General features: G+C 35.2%; 1 protein-coding gene across 1 annotated transcript; it reads left to right on the plus strand.

Annotated features, from left to right (window-relative positions):
• Nucleotides 1-6,441: 6,441 nt before the first annotated feature.
• On the plus strand, nt 6,442-12,407 carry LOC129245847 (pro-resilin). The gene is made up of 2 exons (XM_054884269.1): nt 6,442-6,511; nt 11,659-12,407. The coding sequence occupies exons 1-2, from the start codon at nt 6,506-6,508 to the stop codon at nt 12,280-12,282; spliced, it is 630 nt and encodes a 209-aa protein (XP_054740244.1). The 5' UTR covers nt 6,442-6,505; the 3' UTR covers nt 12,283-12,407.
• The last annotated feature ends 248 nt before the right edge of the window (nt 12,408-12,655 follow it).

Below are 12,655 nucleotides of genomic sequence, written 5' to 3' on the forward strand. Positions count from 1 at the left end.
ACCAAAATAATCAATGCTGCCACAGCCGACGCTGCATTCACTATTACTGCGTTCGTTGCTACTGTGGTATGCTGCGTGTGTGCAAATTACGTCAAATTAACGTCTGATCATTTTCTACAATTCTTCTCTTATTAGTTGCAACTGTTGTGGACATTGATTGCCCATTTTGTTGTTGTTGCTTTTATTATATTATTTTGTCTCTTATTTTTGTTTGCATGCGGTAAGTTCGTTGCAGCAATATTTTGTAATTTTATCCATATGCATTTCGTTTTCAGTCTTTTTCAGTATTTTTGTGGCACTTTTCATTTGCTAGCCCGCATTTAGAACACTCAGCAGTTCAGTCAAGTTCGTCGCAAAAGTCTTTTGTTTCGTCGGGTCACATTACTTTTCGCACGCATAACCGCTCACACCACTCACACCGCACACTCGGCGTTTAGAATTACAATGCGTTGTAGCCACAACTAATTGAATACGTCATAAACTTTTATTGCCTATTGGCACCCGACTCCTCTCGTCTTCTTCTCCCCACCTCACCCACATTGCTTATTTACTGCTTAGAACAAATCTTATTTTATGGCAGCCATTGTTACATATTCGTGCGTTGCGTGTCGTTAGCGGCACAAATGGATGGCTTGCGGTTAATAAGCACAATCAAATGTAGATTTTAAAATGGTCTGTTTGCACTTTTATACCTAGGCACGCATGTGTGGGACTAGCACGTATTAGATCTTTGCAATTTTTGAAATGACGTTAAGTGTGCGGATTTTTGCTTCAATGCACGCGAGTGACATTAAGAAGTGTGTGAACGCAATGAAGATGAAATTTATGCTATAAACGGTGATTCTTTTATAAGGAAATCAGCAAAAAGACCTTAGTGTTTTACACCCAAAATCTGATACCGGGAATAATATTACTTTAACCAACATTTTTTGCTTATAAAGATTTGTGGTGACTACATAGGTGAGGTCTTTAAACTTCTGTTAATATCGACAAGCTTTTCCTTCCTTTCAAATATTTGTGCCAGGAACTCGAGCTTTAATGAGCAATCATCACAATACAGAGAATTCATTTAAAAAAAATCATTGCTGTAGTTGTGTTTAACTATGGCGTGCTATTTTCGAATGCAGAGTCATTGAAATATTTAACTAAAAATTTACTCATTTGTCTAAAAATTATGATTTTGATGCTAATATATGAGAAAAAAATGAACAGTTTAAAGAAACATCTATTAAAAATTACTTTAATTTAATTTCGATATTGACACACAATATTTGACCATAATATTTTGGCTTTTAAATTTGAAGATGTGAAAGAAAAATGAAAAAAAAAAAATGTAATAATGCCTTCGGTATAAAATTAAAAATGTATATAAAATTGTTTTCGAAGTTGGCGTTTGAAGAAAATATTGTAGAATTGACGAAACTTCAAAATATGAAAGTAGAAATTATAATTAAGACTTTATAAAGAAAAAGTTTGGCTTTTCAACAATTTAATGTGGAATTTATGTTTGGAAAAATATCACAATAATAAACTACAAGCTTAATAAATGAAACCGAACAATTAAGAAAGAGTTTTGTTTGTAAGTGATTTCGATTGAGTCTCAGAAAACATATTATTATGCAAAAATATTTGCAAAAATTTTTTTCCAAAATTGGCGCTGAAACAAAATAATGTAGTATTTACGTTTGAAGAAATATCAAAATATTAAAGTAAGTATTTTCTTAAGTTGGCGCAGAACAAACTACATATTGTGGAATTTATGTTTGAAAAATTAAAAAAAAAAAATTATAACCGAAAATGTATATTTCTTTTTGCATTTTTGGTGTTCGAACCAATTTATGTATATGGCGTTTGTTTCAAAAACAATTTATTATTAGCATAAACATGTTTTCTTTTCAATTTAGCCCTGAACAAAATATTGTGGAATTTATGTTTGAATAAATATCAAAATATTAAAATAAATTTGACTAATGTAAACTCTTTTATGCTGAAAAACCACAAAAACATATATTTTTTTTTGTCAAGTGCTGCCTCTTTACCATTCTGCCAGTTTTTATCAAATTTTTTTCCAAAAATGTGTTTTTTTTATGACACAAGTCTGCAGGAATGCATTTAAATATATTTAAATAAATAGAGTGAAATACGACTTTCAACAAGGACGAATATATTGTAGTTTTCCTGATATAATAGCCAAAAGTCCAAGAACAATTTATGGAAAAATCTTTGTTACCCTCGTCAGCACGCTTCGATTACGTTTCAGACATAACAAACTAATCATTAGAAACAAGCTACTTTTCATAGCCCATATAAACATTTAAAGGCACTTTATTATTTGCAAAACATTACAAATTGAAGAGATTAAAGAAAAATTGTTAATGCTTAAAACGCTACACCATTATTAGCATTTCTATTAAGTTGTAATTCTTGCAGTTTTTTCAGTCAATTGTGGTTTTAACATTGAGAACTTTGCTTAAATTGTTTTCCTGGGCTATCCACAACATTTGATTCTTGAGATATTAATTTTTTACAATTATTTACTTTTATACGTTACTTAAGCCCTTTTAGAGATGTCAAAAGTCACTAGTTCAAGTTACATTTCGCTCTTTAATTTATTATTACTATTTGTTTTATTTTCTTTTATTTTACTTAACTTATTTTATTTTATTCCTGTGTCACTTTTATTTATTTTATTTAATTTTACTTAACTTATTTTATTCATCAAGCGCTCTTAGTAATACTCTCTAAAAATCCCGCTAATCGGTTTTCTCCACTACCAAGTGAAGCTACATCCCTTTCCACTTAGTCTTACTAGTCAAAAAAACTCGTCTTATTGTTTAACAACAACAGGAGAGAGTAGCACAATGTATGTGAAATTGCCAAACTTCTACTCACTATCTGAATATCCTTGCTACTACCTTTCGTGATATCGCCTCCCAATGTTTGTTTCTTTTTCAATCAAATGGGTCCTCTCATTGGACAACCATTTGACTAAACCTAACCTTCAGTTGATTTGAGAAGAGGCGGTCTCGTTATCAAATAGGATTATGAAAAAAACATTTATTTTATGTCTAAACCAACATGGACCAATAGAGAAAATTGTATCTTAAATCTCATTTTCAAACCCTTTTCTCATCCTGTGAATTATCTGCAAGTATCTCAATTTTCCCCATCTCCCATAACTCTATCAACGAACACCTATAAAATTAAAAAAATTTAGCTCTTTAATTAACAGCTCCAAACTCTACCAGCAACTGAACGCGACTGATAGAGCCGAGGCAGCACTGCTGCTGCGATTGCCCACACGGCGTATGAGTAAAGCGCCATCAACCATGTGTGAGCATTCCCGCGCTCACACTGCAACTACTGCTAGAGAGCGTATGCGAAATCGAACTTCACTCCAACACAAATTTCAACTAACTACGAGACTTCTATGTAATCGCGAATAATCAGCTGTGCACTAGTTTTGCTCGTGGTAAGCAGTGAGAGCGCAGCAGCAATACAACGGCCAACAGCATCAGCGGCGCTAGGTCGAAGAAGCAGCAAAAAGCAACTACGACATGAGTAGTTAGCATAGAGCATTTACCAACTGCTAGCGCATTAATTACAAATAAATGAAACTTATAATTTGTTAGTAAAACAAAGCAACAACAACTAGCAACAAATTCGCTGCTCCAATGTGCTACAAGTTGAAGTTATAAATGATTAATTTTCTAAGTGTTTTTTTAGGAATGCCTGGCTGCAGCACCAGGCCAAGCTGTGAACGTGAACCGTTGAATGAGCGCTCAGTTGGGCATCTGCAGCGTGCATCTGTTGCTCAGTTGAGCATCTGCGTTTGCCAGAGCGATTGCTAGGTAAGTAATTTGTGTTTGTTTTTTTGTTGTACTCACGGGCGCGTACACATACCGCTTCGTCAGCGAAGCACATTTCAGCAACAAAAGTGTAAAAAGTCATTAACAAATGTAAGGCGATATGCGAAAATACATGCACACATATATTCATAACGCATTTTGTTTTTGGTTTTGCTACGCAGCAATTGAAAATTTGGCGCAGTGAACGTAAGTTTAGGTCCCCAGCAACAAGAGAACTGATGCGTTGGTTTTACGCTGGCGTTTTTATGACTCCTGCTGCGCCGTTTTCGTCTAACGGATGTATGCTTATTCATGTTGTATGTGTAGCACAACCACTTATCTAAGGGCATTGTAGCGCTGGCAGTTCTAGCAATTTCGCGACTCATTTTAAATAAATATTTATATTATTTTCTGAAGTCAGCTGGAAAAGCTCAAGGAATTAAAGTAATTTGAATTTGGTAGGAAAAAATTAAGTCGCCTAAGAATTTGTTTACACAAGGTGGCGTAAAATTAATCACCTAGACGGATGATTTATAATTTTTTCAGGTGACGCTGCACGTCAATCATATTTGACACTTGCGAACTAGACAACTGCATTATACAAACAGATAAGGAAAGAAGCGTATAAAGATCAAAATAATTTATATTTAGTAAAAAAGTTATTCAAAAGCAAAACTGAATGATTAATTTTGCATCACCTTGCATAATCTCAAGGGCATCTCAGTAGAACGGTCTTAAAAGGCCCAGAAAAGCAAGACTATTTCTACATTTGTACTCCATCAATTAATCGAATCTCAATTTTTTCTTGAGCAGCTTAGCCTCACTGATTTCACTACGTAACAAAATTAAAAAGGTGTGTTACCTAGAACGCCATATGGCGCATTTTATTGGTCTAGTCTAAGTCTGGATTAAGATCAAAAAACTGTTTTTTCGGATGTCTTGGAATACTTGTGTACTTGTTTTATATGACACCATCATAAAGGGTCTTTCAAAAGTTACGCTCTAACAGCAGTGGTGAATAATTCCAAGATATGGGCTACTCGACAACTCCAGCGCGTAAAAGCCAAAAAAAGGAGGGACGCGGTTCTTAAGCCGAATCGGTATCAGTTCAGTGCATCGTAATGAATGCAAGGCTCCAAAGTAAGCTCCTGCAGCTCAGTTAAATTAACCTACTCGTGCTACTGTATTATTGCTACATTTCGATTGCTGGCTATTCAACACAAACGGCAATCAAATGCTATAACATCATTACTTTATGATGCTAGACGACCAGCTAGCCACTGATTTATTTTGCAGCAAATAAGGCGCAGTTATTCTTCCAACATAGCAGTTATACTTTTTAGGAACTAAATAGCCTTCAATAAAATTAAAAATTCTTGTACAAGACCTAATTTTATGTTATTATGCTGAGAACAGTTATTTTTTTCAAACCAATTTTGAATGAATTTTTATGATCTCACGCATTTCATATACCTTGAGTTGCATTTTACATAGCACCGTTTCAGCACTCAGCAGATGCCACACAATGCTTCCTTGTCAAAAAAAAAAAACAAAAAACAGTTGCAACTATTGGCATTCAAACGTATTGGTATATATGTGTATGTGTATTTTTATGCGTCTCACGTGAAACCGAAACTGAATCAAAAATACACACACACAAACGGCAACAACAACAGCTCCGTTATAACAGTAACTGTTTATTGCTCGGCATCATCGACATCATTACCATTGTCCGTGCCTTACTTGCCCTTGTTGTTGCTGTTATACGTAGCTGTTGCTCGCCAACCATTACTTGTTGGTTGTTGCGCTCAATTACGAATAGTTTTTAGTGTTGCTGCCGCGTCTATTATTCAAGTGTTTATTGTTTTGTACCTTTGACTGACGCTTGGCGGTGGCAGCGGCAGCAGCGTCAGAAACAGCAATGCGCTATTAGCTCAGCTGTAACTATTGCCGCTTCCTCAGTTGTTGAGCCCCTTACATTGTTGCTGCTTCTTTCGCTGACTCCGCAAGCGCTCCCAGTGCTGCTTCAACTCACTTATGCTGCTTGCCACTTCTATCGCATCAACTCTAACGCTGTTGCGCTCTCGTATTTTTTGTTTTAAGTTTTTAAAAGATTTTTATTATTTCTACATATTTTACTCATTCGCTCTCCGTACACGATATTTTTTTATATGCATGTAAATATATACATGTACGTATGCTGTACAAATTTATTTTCTAGTTATTATCTGTTGTAGTTGCCTACCTTTTTGTTGTAGTTTTTCAAAAATTTGGCGCGCAATTTTGCCATCTTGGTGTTATCTTCTGCTGCTTTGACTTGCTCTACCCTGTTCTCTGCCACCTCAGCTGCTGACTCCCTCGTCGTTGCTTCACAGTTGCGCTGCCCCTTGTGCGTCTTCACTTGTAACGTCTCCCGCGTCTGCCTGAAGCCACTTTTGGGCCAACGCTTTCGGCAGCCTCTTTGCCTGCTGCTGCCAGCTGCTAACTGCTAGCTGTAAGCTACTACTATTTATTTCAAACAATATAAATACTGGCCTACGAAACTGTTTCAGTATCAAATTCAATTCAACCATCTTCGCAAGAAGAACAAACAGCTAAGTTAAGCTAACCAACCTTTGTGTGTGATAATTCAAAACTCATATAAGTGAATATACAAAATGAAGGTACGCCAATAAATGCATACAAGCAAAGAGTTATACAAACAAAAACGCTTATACATAAATATAGAAAAAAATAAAATATTAAAAAAAACTAAATTAAGTTCAATAAAAGTAGGTGCATCTCTGTGCCAACTAGCGCCAGCCGTTTATGTGCAAGCAAATACAGGATTCAAAGGACCTAAAATACAAAACAAAATGTGTGAAAAAAGTTGTTATTCAGAGATCTACAAGCAATTTACACATATTTTACAAAATTAAAGTGTTTTTTTTTTTGAGCAAACATTATTTGTGGTTTTAAAGAATTCAAAGTTGCTACATGAAATGGTTTAGTACAATTTACACGAACTCCTTTTTCTAATTTGAGTAGCAAAATTTGCATAGACTTTCCTGCAGTATAATCTAGAGAGTTCAGTACCAAGTGCTAAAATAAAATCATATATGAACATATTAGTAAAAGAAATCAGTAAATTAAGCACAATCATTCAAGAATGGCTAAATAGATTTGAAAAAACAAAACATTTTTTTAAGCAACACACCTTTTGTTGACTTATAGAGGCAGCAATACTTAACATAAAACGAATACATGTATCGGACCATCTTGTATTCTATTGATTTGCAAAACTGAAGGTATATTTATTTGTCAATATTTCGACCTGAACCATTAAAATCACAATTTTAAATTAAAAACAAAATTTAGTTTTTATAAAAATTAGAGCCAAGTAAATTTTAAAAACACACAGACATATAAATTAAATTAAAGAATATTTATGTTGTTTATATTAAAAACGAATCTTTTTAACATTTTTTTTATTAAAAATACTTTTTTATTAAAACTAAATAAATTAAATAAAAAAAAATATGTTTCTATGTAAACTAAAATTAGCACGCAATAATAAAATGCGGCATAGTTACTTGCACAAGATGGCTGAAAGACACGGACTAAAATATGGTTCAAATAGTTTAAATGGTTCAATGAGATAGTTTAAAAAAAATATTTAATGAGTAATAAGGGTGGTTAAGTTTCAAGGGCCGGTGTTGATTTTGAATAATTTTTTTAGGAAATTATTGTAATTTTTCTTTATTATGATAATATTGGTATGGACCAATTACGTATGGAACAAAATATCGGCTTAATGGTCGCTGATATCTCATCCTTTGGCCCTTGAATTGAAATTGAAATATTAAAAAAAAAAAATTAAATGTTTCAAATTTAGTAAAGTAGTATGAAATCAAAGTAATTACCTAGGTAGTTTTTAATAGAACTGAAAATTTAAGTTTTTAATTTTTATAAAAAAATGTAAATATAATTTCATTCACTTTTTAAATTGTATCTTTTAGCATTGAATTGCCCTAATTCATCATCATAGAAACTTATAAATTAGAATTTCCACAAGAATTATCTATTTATTGGATCTGAGAAAAAACAAAAGACTTAAGAACCACACTTGCACACTTGCAATAAATTGAATTAATAGTAATAACTAATAATTTTGTATGCTTTTTAGGTCAACGTAAGGGTATCAGCAAAACAAGCCCTTTATTTACTAGCTGTATTTTAATTTTTTTAAGAGTATATCGTTTGTGGAAATATTTCCACATTTTTAAATAAAAAACTCTATTGCTGGAAAGCACGCATTAATTGTACGCAATCAGAATCGCTCTACTCATGTTTATTAAATTCTCAAAACAAATTAAATCATTTATATTTTAAGTGAGAATGAAAATTGCTTTTGCTACTCAAAAAAATGTATTAAATTTTTTGCTTATATCAGCCTTTTCTGCTGTACATGAATTACGTCTCTATAACATTCGACTTAAGATTAATTTATCACTCAATTAAATATCAATTCCACCAATGAAATTTAAGTCAATAGGAGATTCAAAAATTATTCACAAAATATTGCAGACCTGCTTTAAAGCTGAAAAGCGGTCAATCAGAGTCTATTATACGATTCTTATATTAATTTTTACTTACATTAAATCGAGGCTTTTACCTCGCTTATAAAAATTACAATAAACAAAGTCAAATAGCAATTTCCAGAGCTTAATTGCAGCATAAAACTACCATTCATAATAAATTTTGTAGTAAATAGCGCTAATACTAAATTTATTAAATTTACTCAAAAATTACCTGCCATCAAAATATTCAGCTTACTTCCTTCGCGCTTTGCTTGTAATATTTAACACTTTAATTTTTCATCACCTGTTTTTATTCGCATTTGCTTTTATTTGTGTGCCACTCAACGTGCCCCAGTTGAAATACGAGACATGCATGGTGCTTAATTTGACATGCAATTCATCTTGAGGCTTTTTTTGCAGCTCATTTTCAGGCGCATAATAGCGTTATAAGTACAATAGCATGTCACTTAATTTTTGTTATACTGTTTCTTTTTGGTGTAATTTTTTTCATGCCAAACTCCAATCAGTTTTGGTCAGATGGCATCTGAGGAAACTCAAATTAAATGGAAAACTTAAGTAAGGTACTTTTTCGGGAAAGTTACATAAAAAACTTTGATTAATGAAGCGCACGAAATTAAAAAGAAGCGAAGTATTTCTGTATCCCCAATTTTTATAAAAAATATGAGCATAGTTGATTTTATGCTAAAATAGTAATTGAACTCTTATAAGCCCTTTTCAAACCGCATTGATTACTCTTTCAAAGCAAACTCCACTTTTATTATCAAATGCTGGTAAAAAATAAATCTATACAAGCTGCAAGCGCACAGCAGTAATAAAAATGTGATACATGCGAAACTTTGATAAAAAGCGATTATTTCGCCGCACCTACATACATATACATATAGGCCGAAATTTTAATCGATTTTAATCAAATAGCTATACAAATTTATTGCATATACATATTTAGTACTCATTTTATGCTATTATCAGTTATTTAGCAGTAATCAACACGAATATAAAGTGCAGACATAATAAGCATCAGCCAGAGGTAAGCATAAGCGCGTAAAATGATTGAAGAAGGCACAAAAGCAACTAAAACAGGCAATTAAAACCGCCACTCTACTGCCAATAGCAGTTATGCTTATACAAACTTTTCTGCTATGCCACAAGCACGGCACTGATGGTCATCGAAATGATTTATATGGTTGCCAAAAAAATTCCTACTGCAGTCACAGCCAACAGTGTGGTGAACTTTCAATTTAGAATGACAACTGGCGGCAAGCTGCAAGCAGTTACGTGCAGAATAGCAGGCATCAGCAGATCTTGCCGTACTTATTAGAATGCCACTCGTTCACATGCGAGTGGCTATCAGATAATTAAAACTGCGCAACGGCTAAGCTTCTGTTGCAGTACTATTTGTATGTGTGTTTTTTTTAATCAGTTTTGTCTGTTCTTCAAAGCAGCGTTGCGACACTTTCCGACCAAAATCAAAAATTAATTTTGCGCATCTAACGATGTTACCGGGGAGTTAATCACAGCTCAGTGTTTTTTTTTTTGATTTTTTTTTTTGCAAAAGTTGCATCCGTAGCCTGCGGTAAATTTCAAGCACTCAATTATACTTGCAACATAGCGCTTTTCACTTAATTATGTTTCGTAGAATATGCAAAAGATGACGGATGCAAAAGATCTAAGTTGGAGGGCTGAAAGGCTGAAAGGGGGCATAACTAAGCAAAAAAAAGCCAAAAAGTCATCATAAGCCTGTCGCGCAGGTTTTAATTAGCCACCATATGCTCCCATGGCGAATGCAACTCAGCCAAAAAGATTAAGAGAAGCAATACAAAAACAAGAAACAAAAATAAAAAATAAAAAACAAATAGTATTTGTAATACCACCTCAGCTGCCTTGTGATCAGCATAGAAAATCTGTTTGAAACACAAAGTAACGACGCAAGACGCTTGCAACTGTGTCAACTGCATTTCCACTCTTTAGCAGCAACCTCAGCTAATTCTTCCTCTTCTTCGTATCTTCTGCTCCCTCAGTTCTTATTTCTACTGCACTTCTTGCTTCATTCACATTTCTTGGCGACCCAATTGCCAACATTTACATTTTGTCGCGCTGACGCTGTGAAATACAACTTATTTCCTTTGAAATTCTTTGCGAAAAAAAAACAAACAAAAACACAAAACAGCCAAAATTTTGCAATAATTCATTTAAATGCGCAGTGACGCTGTGCGATGTCATCTCAGGCCTACAACAAAATGCAATGGTAGATTTGCATGCAGCAGCAACAACAACAACAACTCAGCAGCGGCTTAAATTAAGTGGCGCTTGAGCGGCTGAAGCAGGTGCTTGTCGCTTGACTGCCGCCACACAGCACTCATTTCGCTTTTGCCATATCACTTTACCAGCTATTGTATTTTGTTGTTGCTTTTACTGGTACTTCTTCATGCTTCTCCATTTCAATTCCAACCCCACAAAGTGTAACTGTCATCGTCATGCATAAAATGTTAATTTCCTGTAATTATGAGTTGCGCTGCTAACGCTGCTCCAGCTCGCTCATCATTCTGCACAGTTCTATTTTACCACTACCACCAACACACACCGCACTCCAAACCACCGCCTCTGCCAGCGTCGCTGACTGTCATTCGGCGCATTTTAATAGAGTTTGTGCGACGAAGGCGGTGGTCGTTTGGTCGCCATGGCTGTCTCTGTGGCGTCTGGCGGTGTCTTAGGCATTTTATCGCCGTGCATCTGGCAGATTTATTAGATTAGATCTGACAACTTAATTGCCATTGTTTGCACTTGTTTGACAACGTTCGCGTGTAGCGCTTCGAGTCTAAAATTGTTTAATTTTTTTGTAAATTTTCTTGATTTTTAACCGAATGCAAATGTTAATTATTTTTATGAATTTTTATGTAATACATTTAGGTAGGCATTAAAAATTGAATTAATTCGCAATGGTTATAAAAGTTAATTGAAAATGTGCTATTGTTGATGTGGGTGAGAGATAAGTAAGTGAGAGTGAGTGGCAAGAATAATTGGATTTTCGGATTCGGAAACAATGGTCTAAATTTAAAACTCATATTTATTATTACTATTCTTTTTTAAGGCATTTAGTAGCATTCAAATAGCTGTTAATTAGTTTTTGCTTAAGCTCAAATATATTTCACCTCACAAATACACTTTTAATTTTAATAAATTTAAAGGCTAATCACCTTTCATCTTTTTTCTCGACCCTTTCGCTTTTGCAGTGCTTCGCAACGATAGCTCTACTCGCCTGTGTTTCGCTCGCCCGTGCCGAACCACCAGTGCCACAAAACCAATACTTGCCTCCCAATCAAGGTGGCCAACCCTCGAACCAATACCTGCCACCCACCCAATCGTACCAGTCACCCTCCAACAACTATCTGCCTCCCCAACGCGGCGGTGGTGCTGGCGTTGCGCCACCCAGCAGCAGCTATGGTGCACCCGCTGCCGGTGCGCCCAGCTCTCAGTACGGCGCTCCAGCGTTGACCGGTGCTATCTTCCCCAAACAACAAGGCGGTAGCGGTGGCGGCTATGGCAGCGGCAGCGGCAATGGCGGTTATGGCGGCGAAGAACAATACGGACCAGCTAAATACGAATTCAAATACGACGTGCAAGACTACGAATCCGGCAACGACTTCGGACACATGGAACAGCGTGATGGTGATCTGGCTGTTGGCCGTTACTACGTGCTTTTGCCCGATGGTCGCAAACAGATCGTCGATTACGAGGCTGATGGTCATGGCTACCGTCCAACCATCCGTTACGAACAAGTCAATAACGGTTTCAATGGTAATGGTGCCGCCGGTGGACGTGGCGGTCAGGGTGGCCAATTTGCTGGCTACCAATAAAGTGTCGAACGCCATGGACGTGTGTCGTTTAATGGGTGAAAGACATTTTTGCAAGAAGGTGAAGTGAAGTTAGGGAACGTGTGTGAAAAGAGAAAGAGAGGGAGAGAGTGAAAAGGGTGAGGATAAAATTTGTTTATGTTGTAAAGTATTTCCTGTAGCCGGCGCGACCTGTCGTCATGCTTTTTTTGTACAATTTTGTTTTCTTTTTTTTTTTTTGGTGATTTTATAGTTTATTTTTCTCACTTTTTAGTTTTTCATTAAATTTCTTGGATAGTTTAGGTTAAACAGTTGAGTACATAAGCTTCATTTAATCCATACGCGCGCGCCTAAAAACTTTTCGAAAGCGCTACACAAAAGCTTTCACTTTCATCTC

Source organism: Anastrepha obliqua, chromosome 4 (genome assembly GCF_027943255.1).
Source record: "Anastrepha obliqua isolate idAnaObli1 chromosome 4, idAnaObli1_1.0, whole genome shotgun sequence".
Lineage (NCBI taxonomy): Eukaryota > Metazoa > Arthropoda > Insecta > Diptera > Tephritidae > Anastrepha > Anastrepha obliqua.